We start from the raw sequence: 25,345 nt of genomic DNA, 5'->3' as shown, positions 1-25,345 counted from the left end.
ATGCAACTGCAACAGAAAATTAAGAAATAGTATAAAATAAAAAGTGATGCCAATACTGTGATGCAAATGCTGCAAAATAAGTTTTACAGGCATAGACTACAGGAATACTGTCCTTACATCCTACATAAAGAGAAAAATACCTTTATTGATGGAATATTGGAATATAGCACAACGTTTCCTTGTTTTGTAAGCACATTTATTCATTTTTCAACCCCAATGAATAAGGAGTTCTCAGGTGCAGCAATAGATTTAATCATGAGTATATTGTAAGAAAACAGAAACTTACTTACCCTTCAATGGTTTTTACACATTAATTATGAAAATCGAGTTGGGACATACATATAAATAATCACAAATGAAAACATAAGATTTCGCTATTAGATGTAATTCTTAAAAAATGATGAGAACACAGCTACTCAAACTTACACAATAAATTACCATATTGCATATTTATGCATTTTATTCACAATAAATATAACAAAATAAATTATGAACTCACAGCTCTTCAACTTTCCACTGTAAATAATACATTAATAAGTTATATTTACATATTACCTGCTTTCCTCCTGTAGAGTACCTTTAACCCTGCAGATATATGTATTGCTTGCATAAATTCGTTAATGTGTCTTGAGGGTCCATGACCAGTACTGTATTACAAAGTTATCAGAATAGAATCTTGTTCTGTGTCATATAAATATTACAACTGTGATGACTCCTTCAGAGCTTCAGTCAATCAAATTGGAATATTTGGAAGAACACAGTCAGCTTCAACACTTATTGCTCTCCTTCAGTTTTTGGCAGGTATGGCATATTCAGATAAAATGAATGTACTAAGTGAAGTAGCATTAACAGTGATGTGAGACAGTCTATGTAGAAGAACGTTTGGTTGATTTTCATGACCATCTAGACAAATACAGCTCTGGAACGCAAGCTCTGGCGTGACCATTGTATCTTGACATCCTCTCTATAGCACCAGGCAACAAAAATATCACTGAAGAAGAGTACACCTTCTAGTATTGAGATTATTCCTGCACACACAGCACCAATAGTCTTCCTCACTTGTAGCAGACACACTCCAGAAGTAATGAACATAATGCAACCAAATACTGATGACAGTACCATCTGGAACACATAAAAGTAAGAATTAACTTTAGTTCTTGAATTAACACCACAGTTTCTAAAAACTACATTGTGTAAGATTATACATTTTAAAATCAGAACATAGTTATGAGAGAAACACAAAACTTTTTTTAATAGTTGAAATTTTTATACTACATATGCATCATGCATTGCCAATTTTCTTATGACTAGAAACAGTATTTTGTGCTTAATCCATTTCACATAATATGATAATCTGTTTAATCACTTTGGATTTGAGAGACAAGCTGTGGATGCCTAGACAAATTTCTCATTTAAATTTAATCAGAAGGTTTCGATTCCCTGTTGTCATTACACTTTTTTCTGATTCAGTAATGTTTTCAGGTTTGTTAATATGCCTATTAAATGCTCAATAGTTTATGTTTATGTACATAAAAATGCACAAACACTCCGTGTTTCTTATTCCATGTTTCACTGTGTCACCCCCAGCTATTAGAAATCTGAGGCGAAGAAAGAAATTAATGTGTTATTTGATTAATAGTGATTTAAACAACTACTTTTAGTGCATGTTCCCAAGTCACTGTCACCAAATCATCATTTCTTCCAGTTATTATTTGCTGAAAGAATAACTTCTTTACTAAAAATCATATATCTTTTTTGGAATTTACCCAATAACCTGATAATACTGGGTGATTTAAATAATAATGCAAATGCTTGTTATATGGGTAATTTAAAATTACCAAATTTATTGAATTCATATATTGTAGTAAATGTAGCAACTTCAGACACCAGAGTAACAGATTTAACCTCCAATAGGATGGACCATGCAATAAATAGCGAATATGATTAAGATATTATTAGGCTCACATCTCTGATCATTATTACCAGCAAATTGGACAACTGATAAAAGACCAAGAAACTATTTGTAACATTCTTAACAACCATTTTACCTACCCAAATGGCACCATAACTCCAGACACAGATGCATTCAACATCCTAATACTCTGCTACATAGCAGATAAGGACTCAGAATTGATGGAAGTAAAATAACAAGAGATCAACAAAATAATTCTATGGCTAAAAAACAAATACTCAGGTTGTTGGGATGGTCTTTCCAGCACAGAACTTAAAGAATGCACAAACATTGTAGTTAAATCAATTACATATCTTGTCAGTTGTAGCATCAAAGAAGGTATGCTTTTAAAGGAGCATTGTCAGATCAATACATTAAAAAGAATTAAAGGTGGAAGACCAATGTCTCTGACTCCTACATTTAGTAAGATTTTTGAATCAGTGATTTTAGGACATCTTAGTGTGTTTCCACTACAAAGAATGTCCTTGCAGAGACCCAACGTGGATTTTGTAAAGATCTCAACACCACAATAGCTGTCACAGAATTTTTGCACCAACTCTAGCTATATAGATGAAGGAAAGCATACTTTAGGCATAATTTAGGTCTCACAAAGGCTTTTGACCTCATCAATCATGCACATCTCTTTCAGAAACTTAGGGCATACACTGTCATGCACACATCTCTTAAACTCCTGTCAACTTACCTAAAAAACTGTAAACTTTGTACAAACACAAAATAATCAAAATGGGATCAGAAAAATTCTTGGTGCAGTAAACTTCATTACAACAGCAATTAATATACGATCAGAAAGTATAACTCTTGATCAAACACCTTTATTTGTCCACATTGAGGTGACAAATGTAATAATATGTAGATATTATTTTCAGTCCACATTGAGGTGACAAATGTAATAATATGTAGATAATAATATATGAGACCTTATTTTGCCTGGTGTAGTGCAGCAACAAGATGTGGGAGGGATTCAACAAGTCATTGGAAGTTCCTCTAAGAATTATTGAGCCATGCTACCCCTACAGCATCCATAATTGCAAAAGTGTCACCACTGCTGGATTTTGTGCACAAACTGATCTATAGATTATGTTCCATAAATATTCAATGGGATTCATATTGTACAATCAGGATGGGCAATTCATTTCCTCAAATTTTCCAGAATGTTTGTGATGAAGCAAGCTGGGATCTTTTTACTTCCTCTCTTGTTTTGCCATCTGTCTCCTTAAAATTCATTTCTTCATTTTTTAACCAATTATGATTAACATATGTGAATATAATCTGCATTTTCATAAAAGAGAAAAGTTGGCCCTCAGTTTCAAAGAATATAACACCAGATCAAATTTTGTGCTTAGTTTTTTGTGTATGTCATCAATTTCCTAATTTATTTTGACTATTCCTAGTTAGTATCTTTTGTTATAGGGTGAAATAAGTAATTGTTTCATAACTTAAATTCTATTGTTGACTTATAAACAAATATAAATTCTGTACTATTTATAAACATTTGGAAGATGAAACAATGGCGTTCTTTAGGTATTTATTTGGCTCTAATCGAAAACATGTTAGCAAAGCCAGCCCTAAATTAATTCCAAAGTAAATACCAGTTTTGTCAAAAGTATTGTTCATGTATCTATATCTGTTAATTTCAAGATGTAAACAAGTAATACGGCTTAACCCTTGTAGTAGAAGAAATTGTTAAAAAGACGGAATTTTTCTATATATTCAGTTAATTGAATGAAGTATGTTTCAGTTGTAATTTCTGTAACTTAAACATTGAACAATGTTTAGTTCCAGTACTATTATTGTAATGATATATAAAGGCCCAATTTTTGGGCTCGAGACAGTCAGCCCACTGCTGATTTTCAGATGAGAACCCATCCTGGTTAGGTCAACAACAATGCATCAGCTTATCTGTGAAATAAGTGTAAGACAAATAGGCCATGTGTTAAAACAATGATAGTGTCTGTTCAACATGTATTGTATTATTCTATAATGGCTGAAAATGGTCTCCTAGGTAGCCAGACATAACCATGTCCAGTCAATGATCAGTTCAGTCCATATAAACACAGCTCATACCATTATGGAGCCACCACCAGCTTGCAAAGTGCCTTGTTGACAACTTGAGCCTATGACTTCGTGGGATCTGCATCACTCTTGAACCCCACCATTAGCTCTTACTAACTGAAATCAGGGCTCATCTGATCAGGTCATGGTTTTCCAGTCATCTATGATCCAACTGATATGGTCATGAACCCAGGAGAGGTGCTGTAAGCAATGTCATGTTGTTAGCAAAAGCACTCGCATTGTGCATATGCTGCCATAGCCCATTAATTTCAGATTTTGCCTCGTTGTCCTAATGTATAAGTTCTTCACACAGCCCACATTATTTCCTGTGATTATTTGATGAAGTGATGCTTCCCTGTTAGCACTTCTGGTTACACGAAAAGTGCGCGAAAGTAAATCTAAAGTTCGTCAGCGATGATTTTCCGTGGACATGTCACGGTTGTTTACGTGACGAAACGGCCGATCTTGTAAGTGCAGTTGATACAAAAAACGAAATTATAAAGTTACTACGAAGTGACATTGAGGCATTAAAAACCGAACTTTCAACCATCAAGAAAGAAAACGATACATTAATACAAGAAAAGAAGTCCTGTGTGTGTAAAAGCCATCAAACGGAAAAGCAAGAAGATCGCGAAAATACGAATGACCGATCGTACTTTAAAAACAACATTTCAAGTGTTCCCGTTGATGTCTCGGTAAACTCAGTAAGCCAAAAACCGGAAGATAAATATAAATGGAAGGTGGTGACATACAGCAAAAGGAAAAACAAGGCGACAGATACGCAACAAAAGGAAAATGACTTTTTAATAATTGGCGATTCGCTGCTGAAGAATATCGCTGTCCCCAATTGCAAGATCGACGTACGACCTGGTATTAGAACGCATCAACTCGGTAAACATTTTAAAAATATGTTAAATGCAAGACAAGATACTACAGAACCAGATTCTGAAACCAGACATAACTATAATGTGTTTATACATGATGGGACGAATTCGTTAAGGAGCAGCAGTGAGGAAGAAATGGCAAGCGAAACAAGAAACATGATTCGTACTGCAAGAAATATGTATGCAGGATCTCGTCTGATACTTAGCGGAATCATAAACAGAAGGTCGGTGAGTGAAAAATATATCGCCAAAATAAACTGTGCTCTTAAAGAACAATGTGATCGTCTTGGGGCAATTTTTATAGACCCAAACAAATTCCTATGTAAAAACTCACTAGCAAAGGATGGCTTGCATTTAAATAGACTGGGGTCTGTAACGTTCAGCAGAATGTTTGCAGATGTCTGCAAAATCATTAGATGCAAGGGAAACTAATATGGCCTGAAGGGGATGAAAAATTATACACCCCAGCTGGGAAAGAAAAATATAAGCACCATACAAAAAAAGACGATACTAAAGAATTTGCCCCAGAATACAGCTCACAACATGTAAACCAACAAAATAAAAATTACATAAAAGTACTTCATCAAAATATTCAATACTTTGGTAACAAAAAAAAATTAGAAGCAGAAGTACTCCTGAGTGAAGTAAGACCAGACATATTATGCATAAGTGAACATGGACTAACTGAAAGTAAAATACATAATGTGGCAGTAAAGGACTACAAACTAGCTAGTTACTTCTGCAGATCTAAATATAAGGGTGGTGGCGTTTGTATATATATTAAAACAGGTACTCTTTCAAAGAATGTAAACAGTGAAGCTGCTACATTTCCCATAGCTAGAGAAAAAGACTTTGAGGTTACTGGTATAGTGGCAGAGGATTTTAGAGTGTTTTGTGTGTACAGGTCACCATGTGGCAATATTAGCATTTTTCTAAAAAAGTTGCTAGCTTATTGAGAATGAATATGAAGAGAAATCTTATTATATGTGGAGACTTCAACATTGACATGGGAAAAGACACAAAAATAAGACAGGATTTTGAAGAATTGTTAATACAGCATAACATGAAAGTGACAATAACTGCACCAACAAGAGTGACTTCACAAAGTGAGACAATTATTGACAACATAATTACTAATATGTGTAACTATGAGTCACATGTAGTTCAGACAGAAATATCTGATCATCATGGACAACTAATCAGCTTTTGCAGAAGTAATGACACAGTATCAGAACCAAAACAAACAACCAAAGAAATTAGGATCATCAGTGAACAAAATATCAACATCTTTAGAACAATGTTAAGTAAGGAAACCTGGAATGAAATCCTACAGGCCCAGAGTGTAAATGAAAAATATGATGCATTTATTTCAACAATTAAGTACCATTTTAATGTAGCATTTCCCAAAGTAAAGAGACAAGAAAGGCATCAAGATCAAACACAGTGGATTACGAGTGAAATACTAGAACAGCGAAGGAAGCTTCAGGATGTGAGACGGATGGGCGAAGCTGAAAACTATAAAATGTTAAAAAAGAAGTATAGAAAAACAATAAGAGAAGCGAAAGCAAGAGCAATTGACACCACTACAGCGAACTCAAAAAACAAGGCAAAGGCAGCTTGGAATGCAATCAATGCTGAAAGAAAGGAAAAAGATGGGTCAAACAAAGAAGAAGGTATTAGGTCAATTATAGTAGACAACACAGTGGTCACAGATGGTATGGAAATAGCAAACATTCTGAATAATAACTATATCAGTGTAGTAGAAAACCTAAAATTGGAAAGAAATAGTCAAAAACAGAAGGGTATTAAGGTACCAAAAAGATCATGCAGTACTATGTTCTTAAGACCAGTCACGGAAGATGAATTGCGGAAAACTATACAGAAACTGAAGTCCAAGAAATCAGCTGGTGATGATGAAATATCAAATGTGAGGAGATAATAACACCACTGCTGAACATAGCAAACTGTTCTTTCAGAGATGCAATTTTTCCAGAAAAACTGAAGATAACGAAGGTAGTGCCAGTGTACAAGAAAGGGTGTAAGGATGATCCCAACAACTACAGACCAGTTTCACTGATATCAGGTTTCTCAAAAATCCTAGAAATGCTTATGTATACCAGATTAGTTAACTATTTGGACAAACATAACATTCTCATGACCTCACAACATGGTTTCAGAAAGGGTAAATCTACAGAATCAGCAATTGTCAGTCTAACAGAATACATTTTACAGTCCTTAGATGAGAAAAAGGTTGTCTCTGCAATGTTTCTGGATCTTTCAAAGGCATTTGACACCATTGACCATGAAATGCTGAGACAAAAATTAAGCAACTATGACATTCGGGGGCAACCAGGTGAATGGATAAAATCATACTTGTGCAACTGCAAGCAGTATGTATCATTAGGAAACTCGTACCAATCAGAAACCAAATCCATCAAATATGGAGTGCTGCAGGGTTCGGTAATGGGGCCATTGTTATTTAATGTATTTGTTAATGATATAGGTGTTGAGGAGGAAGAAAAGAAAATATTGTATGCTGATGACATGACAATACTAAATAGTGACCAAAATATGGAACAGCTTGAGAGAAGAGCATACATATCTGCAAATGTCACAGCTCAATGGCTGTTGGAAAATGAACTGGTTATAAATCTAAAAAAGACTATGTATGCAGTGTTTAAAAACAAGGAAAAGGCTGTAGACATGGATTTAGAGGTTGACGGAACAAGGCTGGAAGAAGTAGAATCTGCTAGATTCTTAGGTATTCTTGTGGATAATGAACTGAAATGGAAAAAACATATTAATAATGTCTGTAAGAAACTGAGCTCTGTCATATTCTTAATGATGAAGCTATCACAGTATTCAGACAAGAACCTTCTGTGTACAGTGTATCATGGACTTTTCGAACCATACTTACAGTATGGAGTGACGGTGTGGGGAAACTCAAACAAACAAGAGACAAAACGAGTGTTCACATTACAAAAAAAAGCAATTAGGACCATTTTAAGAAGAAAGACCTCTGAAACATGCAGAAACTGTTTCAAGAATTTAGGTATCTTAACTTTTTCATCATTATATATATACAAAACAATAATCTACATCACAAAAGGTAGTGAGGACTGGATTACAAATGCTAGTGTACACACCCACAATACAAGAAAGAAGAATGAAGTACGGAGCATACCCCACCGACTGGCAATGCTAGAAAAAGGACCCCAGTACTCTGGTATCAGACTACTAAGAAGTCTGCCCAAAACCCTGCAAGATAGTGTACTTCACAATGAATTTACAAAGAAACTTAAAGACTATCTCATTGAAAAAGAGTTTTACAGTGTTGCAGAATACTTATGCCATTAAATTTGTATATATTGTTACTCATTATCAGTGATGTAAAAATGTAAGCTAAAGGTGTAGAAAAATAATTGATAAAGAATTTTAATACTTTGACATGTCCTATATTACACGTACATTTACTGTACATGATGTAATCTTACAGGATCAAATAAAATTCAATTCAATTCACAACTTTATATAAACATTGCTGTCAGTCATGAAGTGAAGGCTGTCATCCAGTGCATTGTCCATGGTGAGAGGTTATGTCTGAATGTGGTATTCACACTCTCGACACTGAGGATTTTTGAATATGGAATTCCCTAATGATTTCTGAACTGCCTGTCCAATGCACCTAGCTCCAATTAACATTCCACTTTCAAAGTTTGTTAGTTCCCATCGTGTGGCCATAATCACCTCGTACATGAAGCACCTGAGTACAAACTACAACTCTGCCAACTCACTGCCCTTTTATACCTTGTGTATGCAGTACTACCCCATCTTTATATGTGCATACTGCTCTCCCATGACTTTTATCACCTCAGCATATGACAGAAACAGTAATGCAGGGCGTGACACAGGGGTCAATATTATGATTATTTGCTTTTATTGTGTATGTAAATGATATGCATCTTTCAAATTCCCATATAACTACTCACACTGAAGACACATCTCTACTGTTTTATGGTGACCATGAGATGGCTATAACATATTTTTCTATATACAGGATATGTGAGGCGATTAAATATTTTAGTAACCAAGGCCCAAGAGCAAGTAGCACAAAACCAGAGGTACTGGAGTTAAAATAAGGCAATTCATGTAAAACTTATGGGAGATATTTGTGGAATTTCATCTACAGACCTCAAAGACAGTAAATTTCTTGGTCTACACTTGTATGACAGTCTTTGGTGAGAAAACCATGTTAACTACATATGCGGGATAATAAACAGTGCATTGTATTTGTTTAGCCAACTGTCCAAAATTGTATGTAATAAAACACTAAAAAACAGTGTACTATGCCATTTATAAGCTGTGGGATAGAGTTGTAGGGGTGTGCTACTGTTGTGCACTTGAACTGAAGAGAGATGTTAGGCTGGTACATGGTCTGGGATATAGGTAAACCTGTTGTGATTCTCTTGTCAAAAATAAATATCTCACTGTGCTATGATGTACATAATTGCAACACAAGAAATAAGAACAGTTATTACAGACAAAGAAGAAAATTATAAGTAATAGATCACCATCCATATATCAGTGGCTCAATGTTGTACAACGAACTGCCAGAATCGATAGGACTATGTGCTGGGGATCCATTTCAAACAAATTTAAAAAACTTTTCTTGTAAGTAAATCTGGGTTCATTGAAAGAATTCTAAGCTATAACTGTTATTTATTAACCTTTGTAGTTAAATATGTTGTTACTAAACCTTTGTACACAAATGTGATATGTATTATATCTTTGTAGCATTATTACTTTTGCAAAAGCCATCATTTGATGACTGCATACAAAAAGAAATAAAAGTACGCGTGGTGCCGATGAGATCGACACCAGTATCAATCTGAGCATCATCTTTGAACTAAGCAAAACATTATCTTTGTGTAGTTCCACCAACCAGTTCTCTGTAAGCCTTACTTGTGTGAAGGGCAAATAAGTGAACTCCTGATTATAAGGTGTTGTTTGGTGCATCTCACCCAAACATCCACCTCATATGTATTAGGATTACACAATCTGAATTGTTGTTTATGTTTGGGGATGCAAATATTATAACAGATATATTATATGTTAATTTTTAATAGCTGCTTGTCTACTGAGTAACGAGATCACACTAACTAACAAGCTAGTCAGTGCTTGTATTTGGTTGTTAGTGAGCTTTTCCTTGATGAATATGCCCAGTGATATTCTTCTATGCAGGCTACTTAACATTTCTTAATTGAAGCACATACATACAATTGAATACATCTGTTACACTTGGATTTAAGAAGAGAATAACTCATGAAGTACAGTTATGAACAATATCATCTCTAATAGTATACGAATATGTGTTTGTACATGATATATTTAACTTACAGAAATATAAAATTGATATACTATTGTGAAAAGTTATATAAAAATGGCATGATTACATATGTTTGTTGTTTGTTGGTTTTGTGCAAAGACAAACTTAGAGGAAAACGTAAAACTGTTATTCATGTTTTTACTATTTTAATTGGGAAGAGTACTCATCTCCTAAGGGAACTTTTTGCATTAATTTACAAACAGTCTGAAACTTTCATAAAATTTTCTGTTAATAGAACTTCCCTCTTTTTTATAACAAAAAGGTAATGAATCCTCATAGTGGTAGGTAAAATACTTTTTTTTTAAATACTTATAAATATATAACTTTGTCAAGTTTATTAATTATAAAAGCATTATCCCTTATCTCTGTTTCAAAAAACTTATTACTGTACCGGTGCTTTGCCTATTGGCTGTGTAAGTTCAGCAAAAACTATGAGTCCATTGATCATAATAAAACCAATTGTTGTTCCATGTACTATTTCTGTTTTCAGTATGGTGTTTGTTATATCCTCTGCTTCAGACAGCAATCCAGCAGCCAAGCATGCAAACACCTGAAATGCATCAATTTGGTCAATATCAGCTGTTTATGTGTAAATAAACTGTTGTACCTGTAAGGCTAGCAATCAGCACAGTAAAAAAACAAAATAGTTTCATAGCATGCATGTTGTTGGTGTTATGTTCTATCCAGATTTACATTGTACCTACTTCTACTGCACCAGGAAGTAGGAGAGTGTACTCACCAACTCCCCCCAGGAAAAAAAACATTAAATTAAATTTTCAGAGATTGAACTTGCATCTTGCCCTGTCCAATAGACATATTAAGTGTGTATCAGTTCAAAGAAAGCCAGAACATCTAATGCACATTGATCTAGTAGTATGTTCACCTTCAGCAATATCTAAACTGCAAGCAGTCATCATAAAGTTTTAATTGTGATTTTAAAATCATAAAGTTATATAATTAAGCTCCTGTTTATTTGCAAGTACATGTCTTCAGTACTGGTACACACTGAAATCCCCATGCCTCCTCTTACTGTACCATGTTTCTAGAGAAGCCTACATAAAGTAGCACAGCCCTTCGATAAAGTATTGTGTAGTAATTTTTTTCTTCTTTTGAAGAGGATCAATGCTGCAACAATCCACAGTAAGTTGGTGGAAGTTAGGGACATCAACACACTTAATCATATGGCACAGTGTTTGGATGACGTGGATGCATGAGGTGTTGTTAAACAAGTCCAGCTGACACGTCTTTCTTTGAAGAACCATAAATAACAAGAGAAGTAGAGTCACTGGTGCAGAAAGACATACATACCACAATCAAGATAAGGTAGAAAACATGAAAAATCAGGCATGGATCAGTTTTCAGCATCTTGCATGACATGTTGAAGATGACAAAGCTTCCCACTCTATTCTGCAACTGCTCACACCCATTAAAGAAGCCTGCTGTACTGAGGCAGCAGTGGCAATATTTCACCTGTGTCAGAACAATACTTCTTTAGCTGTCCCATCACCAGTATAAAAAAAGATCAAAGCAAGCAACATGGATTCACTACCACCAAAGAATGTGAAGACCCAACCATCATTGGGCAAGGTGATTCAGACTGCCATGGTGTGACTATGCCCATAATGGGCATACCTTCACAAGAGCATACTGCCAAGTTCACCCAATGAAGCTACAGGAAGCTTTCAAAACAAAGTGGCATGAGAAGCTACAAGGGGGATGTTTTTGCTCCATGACAATGTCTTAGCTCATTCTCCACTGGACTGCTACTTATTTTGACTATCAAATGTGACAAGTCACTCAATGAGTTCTTCATTGGGTGAAGATGCCTTTACATTAGAAATATTACCAGAATGATGGTGAAGCGCTTTTCTAGGTGAAATATTTCCTGAATAGCCAAAATGAAGACTTCTACTCGTTAGATCACTGACAGTTTCTTCACCATTGGGAAAAATAAATCTGTCTCATTGGAGGACTAAAACAATCACCGAGTTTTATGTTTGCAGCTCTTCCCCCCTCCCCCCCTTACTTTGTCTTTCTCTGTGAATCTAATACAAATTGCCTCCTTCAAGCCACCTCACCAGTCAGGTCCTGGGTACACTCTTGCTTCTACAGTCTAGAAATCAGGGTAAATAATGTGCATTCCTTTATATAACTTATAGACCAGGGGTCTTCAAACAGTGAATTGTGGCTCCCAGGGATGTAGTGGACTTAACAGTAGGGACATTGCAGACTTGGCAGTGGGGACATTGTGGTGCTTTCATAACAAAATTTTTTTGGTTTATTTGCTTTCTGAGTGAAGGAACAACTTGTGCACTAGTAGTTACTCCTAGCATGCTAGCAAGTAACTATCGTTATGACAAGAGTAGAAGGTGGAATGTAGAGAAATAGATAGAAGTTGCAATATCAAAACTTGTGCCAATATGATGAAGAACTAATGGTGAAGAAGCAAGTTAATCCTTTGCATTGATTTCATTGCAACAATAAGATGTAATGACATTAAAAATAGATTCAAATGTGTTATGTCAGCAATCAAGAAATAAATATCTACTCTCAATCATTTTCTTTAAGGTTAAGTTTATTCCCCCCCCCCCTTCATATTGGGTGTCATGTAGTTAGGAGGAGAAGAACTTCTTAGCTGAGATCGCTATAAAAACTTCATTGTAGATAATCGGTTTTGGTAAAACTAAGTTACCATCTTCAGATCTTCATAAAGATTATTGCAAACATCTTGTGCCAGCTACACAGAAAATCTTTTCATTGAATTTCCAGGTACTTCAATATGAAATAAGCAATGTATTGTCATATCAAAAATTAAAAAATTAACAATTACTATGTGAATCACAATTCACCAAAACATCATTCCTTGCATATAAGATATCTTGCCTACCAGGGCACACAAGACTAACTGTCAATAGCTAATGCAAGAGGCAAACTCATGCATTGGCTATTAACAGTTAGTCTTACAAATTCATGCATTGGCTATTGACAGTTAGTCTTTTGGCACCCTGTTTATGGAAGATACGAAAATGGTAATTTAGTTTTACCAAAACCAGTTATCTACAATAAAGTTTTATGGTGATGTCAGCTAAGTAGTTCTTCTTCTCCTAAGTAATCACTACAGATCACCCCTTCAAGCTCAATATGAGTAAACTAATGGGTGTCATGTGTGTAATGTTAAGGTCAAGGTAGCTGTGGACTCACAAAGTTTGAAAATCACTGTCATAGACAAAAGAAACTTTTGGCTGTTGGAGTACCCATGGGAGTAAGAACATTTTGCATTTGGTTCAGGATTGTAAGTGGAGGCAATTCTTGTACTTATATTACTACACAGCACAAAAGAGACAGTATTGCAATGGAATGGTAGTAAATCGCAAAATAGTTTTGAGATTCATAAATAATGGCCATGGGTACATTTGCTACTAGTCAGTGTTCGTTATTTGTCCTGGCTTTCTTCAAACAGATACTTCATTAAACCTTTCATTGTGGGGTAGGCCAGGATGCAAATTTGGTTTGCCAAGATCATAATTCTATTTTTGTAGGATTTGGGGGTGGGCGGGGGAAGCTGCTGCTGCCCTTGCTGCTGTATTTACATGTTATTTTGGTGCCAGGCAGGCATTATTCAGATAGATGTGTGTACTTTCTGTTATCACATATTTGGTAGTTGTGGACAGAGGCTGGTAACTCAAGAAAAAATGCTGTAGCTAAATATACACCACTAGCAGAAGCTTTTAAAATTAAATCCATCTTTTTTTTCCCCCCCGAAGTAACAACTTTCACTAGTTTACTTGCTCAATTTTAGTTGGTATAAGCACAAATATGGCAGCCACCATTTAACTTATTACAGAAGGCCAGTAGACAACACTGTGAGATGTGACATTGATATTGTTTTAAAACTTGTCATTTGTTATTGTTCCAAAAGTGGCAGCGAAGAAATTGGCCAAGTAGTTTGTTTACAGTGAATGTGTAAAGTAACAGTGCAGCAAAAAAAAAAAAAAATGAAAATTTCACAAGGAATTTTTCATCTGATGATTTTTTTTCAGATCTCATAAAGGCTTAATCTAAGAATATCTCCAAACACTTTTTTCAATTTTAAATGTCACTTACCTTCAGGAGAAACTGTTTATAATTGTTTTGCAGCATTTATTTTGTGGTCTTGCTTCCAAGAGTAGTGAATTTTGTGAGAGTGGGGGGAACTTATTGGTGCTCCAAAAAATAAATAAATACAAATCAGCTCTACATGCAGCATGATTAAGGAGGATCTGTATGTAGCTTTCCACAATACAGAGGAGTCTTTAGGGATACGGAAGACTGAAGATGCAGAACATTTTGCATTAATATTTATGTATGAAAAGATCCACTCCTAATAGATTCTGTGCAATTTAACTGACACTCAGAAACAGGGTTGTAAATGCTAAAATAAATTCAACTGAGAAAATTCAGAACCTGAGTAAAACAGCAGAGTCAAAACTTGGAGATGTCTGCATGATCCAGAAACTAAGCAGCAATAAACTGTTTGGGCATTCCAAGGTGAACCAAAACCAAAATAAATGGTTCAATCAAAATGAATTTCCAAAAACATGACCATTTTTTTCTTTGCTTACATTGGACATGTTGCAACCAATATTTTAGACTTTTAGGCAATTAAAAAAATTATAGAAATATAAAAAAATTGGTCTTTAATATCAAAGGGGGGAAAAATATTTTAAAGGGAAATATTTTGAGAAACAATACAATGATTTGTGCAAAAAGTGATTTTCTTTCATTGTTTTGCTAAAAATTTAAAAGGCAGCCTTCTTACTATTAAGCAGTATGGTGACAGTTTATTGTCAATACAGTATATAGATTAAGTTTCTGTGATATTCTTGTCTTTTGTTAATGTATACGTGGATCACTGCACATCCTTCAAGGTATCATTGCTTGACAAGTATTACAGAACATGATGAATATATGAATGAATTAACAGATCAGATGTTCAAGGGGTTTATATCCATAAAACATGCAAATAACAGTGGTAGTGGTACTAAAACACCAAAAAATAGTTCATTTCTTTGAGGAAAACCTTAAAAAAATAGGAGGAAAACAAGTGAACACTTACAGGAAGCAAATCCTTGTGCAAAGTGATGTAGAAAATGTCTAATGATTCTTAAATTACAGGTTTTATCAAGTTTCTTAACATCAAGCCAGTAAGTGTGACATCTGTAAATAGGAGCAGCATCTTTCATTAAAACCATATACAAACGTAATTGTATCACTAATCTCTTGACTGTTAAAGTAAGCCGTTGTCAATGCTGGAGTAACTAGAGGCTGTGGAATAAAAAACTTGAATATATGCAGATATGAAATGGACCACAATACCAAGTATTAACAGTAATGTTTATTTCATCCTTCTACCTTTCATTGTCATTGTTTTAATTTAAAGCACATTAAGTAGGCAAGTGGACAACGGCCTTGCCACAGTGGATACACTGGTTCCCGTGAGATCACCAAAGTTAAGCACTGTCGGGCGTGGCCGGCGCGGCCGGCACTTGGATGGGTGACCATCCAGCCGCCATGCGCTGTTGCTATTTTTCGGGGTGCACTCAGCCTCATGATGCCAACTGAGGAGCTACTCGACCGAATAGTAACGGCTCCGGTCAAAGAAAACCATCATGACGACAGGGAGAGCGGTGTGCTGACCACATGCCCCTCCTATCCGCATCCTCACCTGAGGATGACACGGCGGTCGGATGGTCCCGATGGGCCACTTGTGGCCTGAAGACGGAGTGCTAAGTAGGCAAGTGAATGTTCCTATCCCTATAGATACTGAAATGTTTATTTTGAAGACCGAAATCCCAAAGTTCATTTGGCCCTCCTAACTATTAATGACATCTGATCTAGGTTTTCAATAGAAGAACTTACATTCTGTCTCATACTTATAAATAGCATAAGAAGGAAAGGTAACTTGTCACCCTGTAGTTGAGTTTTTGAGTGACTGATAAATACAAGAGGCATTCAACAAGTAATGTAACACTTTTTTTCTGAAAGCAGATTGGTTTTGTATGAATGCAGAGTCTCGCAGCAATAATATTGAATAAAATGTTCTTGGGTTTCCAACTGCGTCAATTGCTTAAAACTCCACACACATACCTGTACCTGCATGCCACCAGCCATCATCATCCAGCACAGAAGCGCATAGTATTACAAACTTTGGTGAATCGTGCAAGAGTAATATCAGACAACGATAACCTGCCCCATGAACTGAGCTACCTATGCAAGGTTTTCAGGAATAACAGCTACAGTGCCCATCAAGTGAAAGAAGTGATTTCTGGGAAATATCAGAATAAGACCACCGATGAAGAGCAGGAAAAGAAACTTGATTTGCTGCCATTCTGTGGCTCTGTGTCAGGCAAGATAAGCCGCCTGTTGAAAAGACACAAGATCAAATCAATCTTCAGGCCTTCAACAAAAATCCATCAATTACTGAGACCAGTTAAAGATGCAGTAGGTCTCAGAACACCTGGGGTCTACGAAATACCTTGTGAGTGTGGCCAGAAGTACATTGGACAAACAGTGCACACTGTAGAACAATGCAGGAAAGGTCATGAGAGGTATTATCGCCTACACTATCCAGAGAAATCTGCTTTAGTTGAGCATGTGTTAGAAAACGGTCAATACATAAAATTTGACAATATCTCTGTCATGGCTTGCACTAATGGCTTCTGGAACAGTTTAATAAAGGAAACTATTGAAATAAAAATTATCGCAAACACCTTGAACAGAGACAGTGGCTTGTAGCTCAACGCTGTGTGGGATCCAGCGATCACACGGTTGAAGAGGGCACATCGAACGCCGACTCAAAACATACCCATATATATTGCAATGTCATGGGCACCAGTGACATCTCAGCTGGCAGCTAGCATATATAAGGGTGCACCAACAGCCCACTGGCAGTCATAACACTTGACAATGGCCAGGGAGTGCTCGGCTGAAAGCTCGTGGAGTTTTAAGCAATTGACGTGTTTAGAAACCTGAGAACATTTTATTTAGATTGGTTTTATTCAGGATTTCAATACAACATATTATTCCCCAATATTTCAGCTACAAAACCCTAGTTTTCAACATAATCCCTGTTCAATGCAACAGCCTAATGCCACCTTACTGGGAGGGCCTATATACCCAAATGGTGTATAGCCTCTTACTTTACTGGTCAACAACACAACCAATAACTTGTTGCATCAATAAGCTCCTCATCATCCATGTACTGCTTTATGTGGAGTGCATCCTTCATTGGGCCAAACAGACAGATGTCAAAAGATGCAAGACCTGGACTATAGAGTGGATAAGGAAGAACAGTCCAATGAAGTTTTATGAGCTCTCTCAGGTCTGCAGACTTGTATGAGACCGTGCATTGGCTTGGAGAAGGAGAAGTTCATTTGCATTTTTCTGGCAACAAATACACTGAAGTCATTCTTCAATTTCCTAAAGGTAGCACATTACACCTCTGATCTGACGATTGCAGCATGAGGGAGAACACTGAACAGAATAACCCCATCAGCGTCTCAGAAGACTGTCATGACTTTATTGGCTGAGGGTGCTGTTTCAAACTTCTTCAAAGGAAAGGCATCACTCCATGGATTTCTATTTCCTTTCTGGTTCAAAGTTGTTTCATTACCTGTGATGATGTCTGATAAAAAATTGTCATGATCAGCCTTGTAATGAGCAAGCAATTCAGCACATATGGTCCTTTGTTGCTCTTTATGTTCTTGTGTTAGGCGGCAAGGAACTTAGTGTTTACTCACACCTTTGACTACCGCAGCTGGTGGACAAGTGTGTCAGCACTACCAACAGAGATGTCCTGCTGTGCAGCAAGGTGTTTGATTTGCAGTCAACTGGCACACAGGACATAGGACAAGTATGTGTGATAATGATAGATACCTCACCCAGTAACCACCGTGCTTTTTTTCACTTCACTGTCAGGTCTCCGTAGACATTCTACAAGTGCCTATGAATATCTGCAATACTCTGGTTTTCCACCAAAATAACCTCAATGACATCTTTCTGCTTGGAATGCACCTCTGTCATTGACACCATTTTCTAGGCTACATGTAGGGCTTCCACACATTAGAACTTCATGAAACTATAGAGGTTTATGCATGAATATTGCTCAATGTCCCACACCAAATTCCACATATTTTTAACTGAAATTGGCCAGGAAAAAAAGTGTTGCATTAGTTATTGAATGCTCATAATACATGCCGAGCTTTGGAACAATGTTGTTCTTCAGAGTTGACTAATACAAAATATAGATTCACAGAAACATACACATCCTTGATCTGTCATTCAGCTTGACTGGAGATGAGAGACTGTGTTGAGTGTGAAAACCTCCTTGCATCTCTTACTTGCAGCCTTGGTGGCACTGTGCGAAGTTCCACTCACAGACATTGCTAGTATTCAAACCCTGTATTTCAGTCGAGACAAATTAGACAACTTACTGTTCTGCAGATTTACTCATAAATGTTGATTGGTGGAACCAATCTATTTCTCTGCCCTGCTTTTACATACAAGACAGTTTTTTCACTTCTCCTAAATAAATAATTACTGCCTTGTCGCTATCTAACCACATTCAGCAAGATTCTGAGATGTGACCACTGTACTGGAATACATATACCACAAATAGTCGATACACTGCCTCCATCTGGTTTCTGGCGATTTATGCTGTGCTCTGTTGAGAAGACTTTCTATTAAAAACATGCACAGTCACTAAACTGCAACACTTGCTTCAAAATTCAAGCATTGGCACAATGGAATGCATTTTCTCTAAGTCTTGCAGGCTTTATGAAATGGAAAAATAGCTTTTATGATCACTGAGGACCACTCACTCCTGATGTGATATACTTAAACTATCAAAACATCACCTCCACTCCAAAAGGCCCATGACTCACCTACTACAGCTGTGAGGGCTGTTGGCCAAGTACTCAATTTTGCAAGCTCCCAGCCACCCAACAAAAATGTTTCAATACTCAGACTTTTCAGCTAGTTGACAACAAGAGCAAAATACATGCATTTTTATTGCCAGTTTCCTTCTCCCTCTGATAGCAGTCCTCAGCAAACTGCTGCTTCCTTCCAGTTTTTCCAAAAGTTTGTTTCAACAGGTGCTTCAAAAATGCATCGTAATGGGAAAGACATTACTGGAAACTGGCTCTGGTGTCCACAGTTGCCATGAGTGACATGTTACAAGTACAAGTGGAGTGGGTAAGAGGAGAAAGGGGATGGGGATGGAGAGGAGGATGGAGGATTGATGTAAAGAGTGGCTGAGGGCTGGGAGGGAGAGGCAGCCAGGCAAGAGGATCAAGCTGCTGTGCCATGACGAGGAATATGACATAACAATGTAGACACACTTACGTATGTGCATTTGGTGTTAGTTCCAAAAAAGGTCATTGTTTGAAGGCTCAGCAATGTTTTGAGTCTTTTTTAGGTGCCTAATAAACAAATAATTATTTTTAATGTGGTAAGTTTTGTTGCAGATACTTCAAAGTCATACTCTATAGATTGAGTTCCAATGAACACTGATAGTGTTCAGATCATGTCCTAACAAATATACATATTCTTCAATGAGCAGAGACTTTTCTACAGATACATAAAGTTAAACAAAAAACCTCAATGCATTGTCAACACTAGAATATCTTTGGTTGAACTGCATTCACTAAAATATGTTATAAACATAATTTCCATCTTATCTGACAGTACTATTCTAATATTATTAGGCACTGACTTAACATTTTGATAAACTAGCATGAAATATGGCACACTACTCTGTGGTGGCATATTATGTGTGCATTTCATGTGTCATAATATGGGGTTTATTCCTAGCATTAAGTTTGCTACCATTGACATATAGAATTTCTCTTTTTGGTGTGTCACTATCTTTCTAGTACATAAATCTGATGTAGCTAATGATAACACCTTTGCTCCTAGCTTATCAAACTTTGGAGAAATTATGGAATTCTCTGTGTGTGAGCATAGCTTGTCAAACATGAATGGGCAGCAGTTTGGCTGATCCCTTGGCAACACTGGATGCAGTTGTCACATCTGCGTGCACAGCTTATTCACAGACTCTAATGGGTCAATGGATTCATCTTGTACACTGGTGAAGAACTCACCAGGAAGACATACTGGTTGACCATACATAAGCTCTGATGTAGCTGCTTGGAGGTCTTCCTTCAGGGATGCATGTAGACCTAAGAGAATGATAGGTAGTGTCACTGTCCATTGTTACAAATCATGGCATCACAGTGATCTTATCAACTTCTGGATTCCATTGAAGTTTATCCTTAGGTCTTGGTCTGACTTGTACGAATTTGTCCAGTAGCACAGCTAGGAGTGCATAATGATAATAATAGTTCATGACACCACAGAAGTTTTGTAGTTCCTTGATTGTTTTAGGTCATGGAAAAACATGTATTATGTCTACCTTCTCTTTTGATGGCCAAATTCCTTGAGGATTAATGGTATATCCAAGAAATTGAACATCTGCCCCAAAGACGCGTTTCGACAGATTAATAATGAGGCCATGGTCATGTAGATGGGTAAAGAGTTGTCATAGATGTGACAGATGCTCTGCTTCTGAGTGCGACATGATCAAAACATCATCTATATATACATAGCAATAATCAAGTCATGAATAACCTCATCTGTAAATCTTTGTTACATTTGAGTAGCATTATACAGCCTGAAAGGTGTGCAAGTGAAGTTAAACAATACAAAAGGCATGCAAACAGCTGTCCTAGGAATGCTGTCTGGTGCTGCAGATGTCTGGTAAAAGCTCTAAAAATATCTAGCATAGAAAATATGCTCTTACCATAGACATTGGACTTGAAATCCTTGATGTGTGGTATAAGATACCAGTCTGGAATTGTTCTTGCATTTAGCTGTCAATAGTCTCCACAAGGACACTATCCACTGTTCTCTTTTGGTATCATATGGAGCAGAGATGTCAAACTACTACTTGATGGACAGCAGATTCCCTGAGCGAGCATCAATGCAAACTCCTGTTTAATCACTTTCAGTTTCTATGGCATTAAACAAAGTGGTCAAGCATGAAGAGGTGGTGCAGGTGTGGTCAAGTATAGTGGACTGTGGAATGCTTCACAGGAGCTAACATGGGAGCTTGAAACCTGATCTCTGGGAACTGTTCCAAAAGTTTGATAATCAGAAAATCTTGTTTCACTCCAATGCCAGCATCTTCCACATGATGAACTAGTACACTGCTAGATAAGTAGTGCTAGTGTCCAGTGGCACTGATGCTGAAGGTCAGGCTCAAGTCCATAAAATGATAGAAAAATCTGCTCCCAGTATAGTATGTGTAGCGCCTGCCATTACAGCAATTGGCTGCAAAGAAGTGGTAACTACAATACTTACAAGGTGGCAAATGGGTGAATGGATAGAACATTACATCTGCACCCATACCTACTAAGATCTGTAGTTTTGTACCCAGGTCTGTGATAAACAATTGATGGCTGCCATTCAGAGTGTCAGTGGCTGTCATCACTAAACTCCTGTTGTGTTTACCTGCTTGCAAGGTGGGCTATACTTCAATGACTTGGATCCAAATTGGTGGTGGTACTTTCATAGCTGTACATGAATAGCTGCATTTTCTGGGTGAGTGATAGTGATGGGATTGGCAACTGTTGTCCTGAGCTCACAGTGCAGTGACTTGTGTGGTGAGTTTGATGATCTGAGCTTGTAGCACAGCTAAATTGCTGTCTGTCAGACGTTGTGGGCTAACTGCTGCAACACACACAGATGGATACATTTCAGATATTCTATTGGCAGTTTGTACTAGCTCATCTAGATTGCTGGTGCACACAGCTAAAATCTTTTGAGCGTCAGGTGGTACCCATGTAGCCAAATGCTTTGCAAATTTTCTTACTTACTGCATTGCTTGCCAATGTATGTAATTGGTGCAGCAGCTATGATGATGTGCAGTCACCCAGTCTCTGGTACGAAGTAATTTTTCCAGTCTCTTCACCTCAGACTGTGAAAGGCAAATGATTAAGGTGTCCTTAATTGCTCAATATTGGTCCACATTTGGCAGTGATGACAGAACACCCTACACTTTCAGTGCCATTTCTTCACTGAGTGCTGTCACAGCATACACAGGTGTACCACAGGGCTCAATCCTTGGACCCTTTCTCTTCCTTATATGTGTTAATGACATAGCACAACCAATTAACTCCCATATTGTAAGCTATGCAGATGACACGTCAATCTTATTCTATGGAAGTGAATCTAATGAGCTAGAATCTCTTGCTACTAGTGGTGTAACAGAAGTAACAAAATACTTCAATGATCAGTGAGTCAAGATGAATGTCACCAAATCTCAACTACTGACATTTGAAACAGACAGTTCTCACTACAACAATACGAATAGAGTGTGTAATATCTCTGCAACAGAAAATGGTAACTGTAATTTCCTTGGTGTGTATGTTGATGAAAATTTGTGGTGGACATACCACATTAATTTTGTATGCAGAAAAGTCAGTAGTGCCACATATCTACTCAGCCAGCTCGCAACGATAGTACCTAGCCAAGCACTGAAATTAGTATCTTATGGAACACTTTACCCCTTCCTCAATTATGGAATTGAACTATGGGGCTGTGCAGCCGATGTACATTTAAAAAGAATACTACTACTACTACTACAGAAAAGAGCAATAAGACATATATATGTGATGGGACATAGAGATTCTTGTCATGAAGTGTTTGTGCGGCACAAATATCTGACAATATATTCTCTGTACATCTTCAAAATAGTTGTATTTTTTATAAGTCAATGAACAGAAGCTATCAAGGGCAGTGATGTACATGATCACAACACTAGAACAAAGTGTAACTATTTCCGTAACAGAACAACATTAAAAATGACTGATAGAAGTCCATATATCAGTGGTTTGATCTGGTATAACAAGCTACCAAATGCTCTAAGAACATACACGGCAAATGCTTTTAAAACAAAATTAAAATCTTTTCTAATAGAAAAATGTTTATATTCTTTCACCGAATTTTAAGGTAGTGATTGTAACAGCCGTAATGTGATAAATATAAAAAAATAGACATAAGAAGCAACAGCTACAAAACATAGTGTATTTTATAAGTGTAAATATAACCATAGTATTAAGTCTGACGTTTGCAAAAGCCATCATTACGATGGCTCCATGCAAAGAAAATGTAAATAAATAAGTATATTTTGTGTTTGCCACAGTGAATCATGACAGGAAAATTGGCTTTCTAACTGTGCAAAACATAGCATTTTTAATGCCTGTGACCGTCATGTATCATGTCAGAGTCGCCAACTGCTTCAGGTTAATAAAACTCGTTTTGTTAGCCTTAAAATAACCCATAACACAAAATGACATTAAAGTGACAAAGCAAACAAAACATCAGGACAATATCTCAGAAAAAACAAAGAGTAAACATACATCACAGGTTGAGCCAGAAATAAAACAACAAGAAAATATCTCAGAAAAAACAAAGAGTAAACATACATCACAGGTTGAGCCAGAAATGGTCTTGCATGGAACCATCACTTGCATGTAATACTACACCATACATACACACTCTACACTAGCTTGTGTACACTTCACAAATTTTCAAACAAGGAATCACACGGCCAACTGGTTGCAAATAACTGTTTGGTACACTGAGCTAGGTTTTGACACCTCTAAGGATATCTTCATCAGAACAAAATTTTGAGATACACTATGAAATAATACATAGGAAATTAACTATGACAAAAAATATTAAACAAGATGACAATTGTCATGATTAGTTACATAAAATTGCATTGCAAGAAGGCAGTGGTCAGATTTTCAAGCAGATATGCTCATATTCCTAGGCAGGAACAACATCAGACTGTTTGGCCCAGAGGCTTACATTGCTGCCATGAAAACAACACAAGCTATTGGACGTGGCCAGCAACAAGTGCCCATTTGAAACATTATAACATAAATAACTGAAAAAACAACAGTTAATTATAAAAATAAAATACAAAGGAAGAGAGCTTAAGATATTTTTGAAAATACACAGCAGTCAAGCAGATGAAGGATAACTAAGAGCCATCTATCTGGCTTTACAGAAATTACTATTATCTAAAGGACAGAATAATATAGAAAATTTTGTGCAAACATCTATAAAATCCAAAAAATATCTGCATGAAGGTAACTTTAGTAGCATACATCTATGAGGTTCAAAGAAAATAATGTTTTGGAAATAGAGGCAGGAAAATACAGTAAAAAATAAAGGAATCAAAATTCTGTGAGTGGTGAATGAAAATTGTAGAAAAATTTTTGTTGCATAACAGTATCAGTTCATTGAGGATGAGACCATCATTCTCAGAAAGATCTTCCAGTTTGTCCTATATAAGGAACAGGACATGTATCACACATGGTTCTAAAAAGACCTGAATGGTGTATAGGAGCAGCTGTGGACTTAAGACTGAAAATAAGATTTTTTTTGCAAGTTATTGTTAGCGGAAAAGCTAATTTTGCATCCATATCTTTTAATTGGAAGACAACGAATTTTATAATAAATAAAGTCTAGAGATGGAATGAAGAAAACATTTTTCTACTTGTTAGTATCAGAAACAGCACTGGTGCCTAAAGTGGTCACTTAAGAGTCAGTTTTAACTTTGAAGATCTTGTCAACTCTCCATAGATCACAGCCATTATTAACTGCAATAGTTTTTATTATATTCATCTCTCTGCTGAGCGTGTCAGGTGATAAAGGTACAATTACTGCATGATGAATGGCTGAATGGAAAAATGCTTTCTTACGTGAATGCGGATGCACTGAACTATTGAGCACAGTTTGATCTGTATTAGTGGTTTTTAAAAAAAATACTGATAGAAAGTCTGTCATTGTCAATAACAATACTGAGGTCCAAGTAATTAAGCTGATGATTGTTATTTTCTAATTCACATTAAAACTGATTTTTCATTAATACTATCAAAAATTTCAAACAAATGTCGAATTCCTTCCTGGGAACCACTTTATGTGATCAAAATGTTGTTTACA

At 36.4% G+C, this 25,345-nt stretch overlaps 1 protein-coding gene across 3 annotated transcripts in view; it reads right to left on the bottom strand.

The window, feature by feature from the left end:
* Positions 1–445: 445 nt before the first annotated feature.
* LOC124711900 overlaps positions 446–25,345 on the bottom strand; it is a 76,004-nt gene continuing 51,104 nt past the window's right edge. For all 3 annotated transcript variants that reach the window (XM_047242150.1, XM_047242148.1, XM_047242149.1), the window contains exons 3-4: positions 10,686–10,844; positions 446–1,122 (exon numbers count right to left, since the gene is read on the bottom strand). In XM_047242150.1, coding sequence (XP_047098106.1) covers positions 904–1,122; positions 10,686–10,844 — 378 coding nt within the window. In that variant the 3' untranslated portion in view covers positions 446–903. The remainder of the gene's footprint in view (positions 1,123–10,685; positions 10,845–25,345) is intronic.

Source organism: Schistocerca piceifrons, chromosome 8, assembly GCF_021461385.2.
Source record: "Schistocerca piceifrons isolate TAMUIC-IGC-003096 chromosome 8, iqSchPice1.1, whole genome shotgun sequence".
Taxonomy (NCBI): domain Eukaryota; kingdom Metazoa; phylum Arthropoda; class Insecta; order Orthoptera; family Acrididae; genus Schistocerca; species Schistocerca piceifrons.
This window is presented reverse-complemented; position numbering and strand designations above follow the sequence as displayed.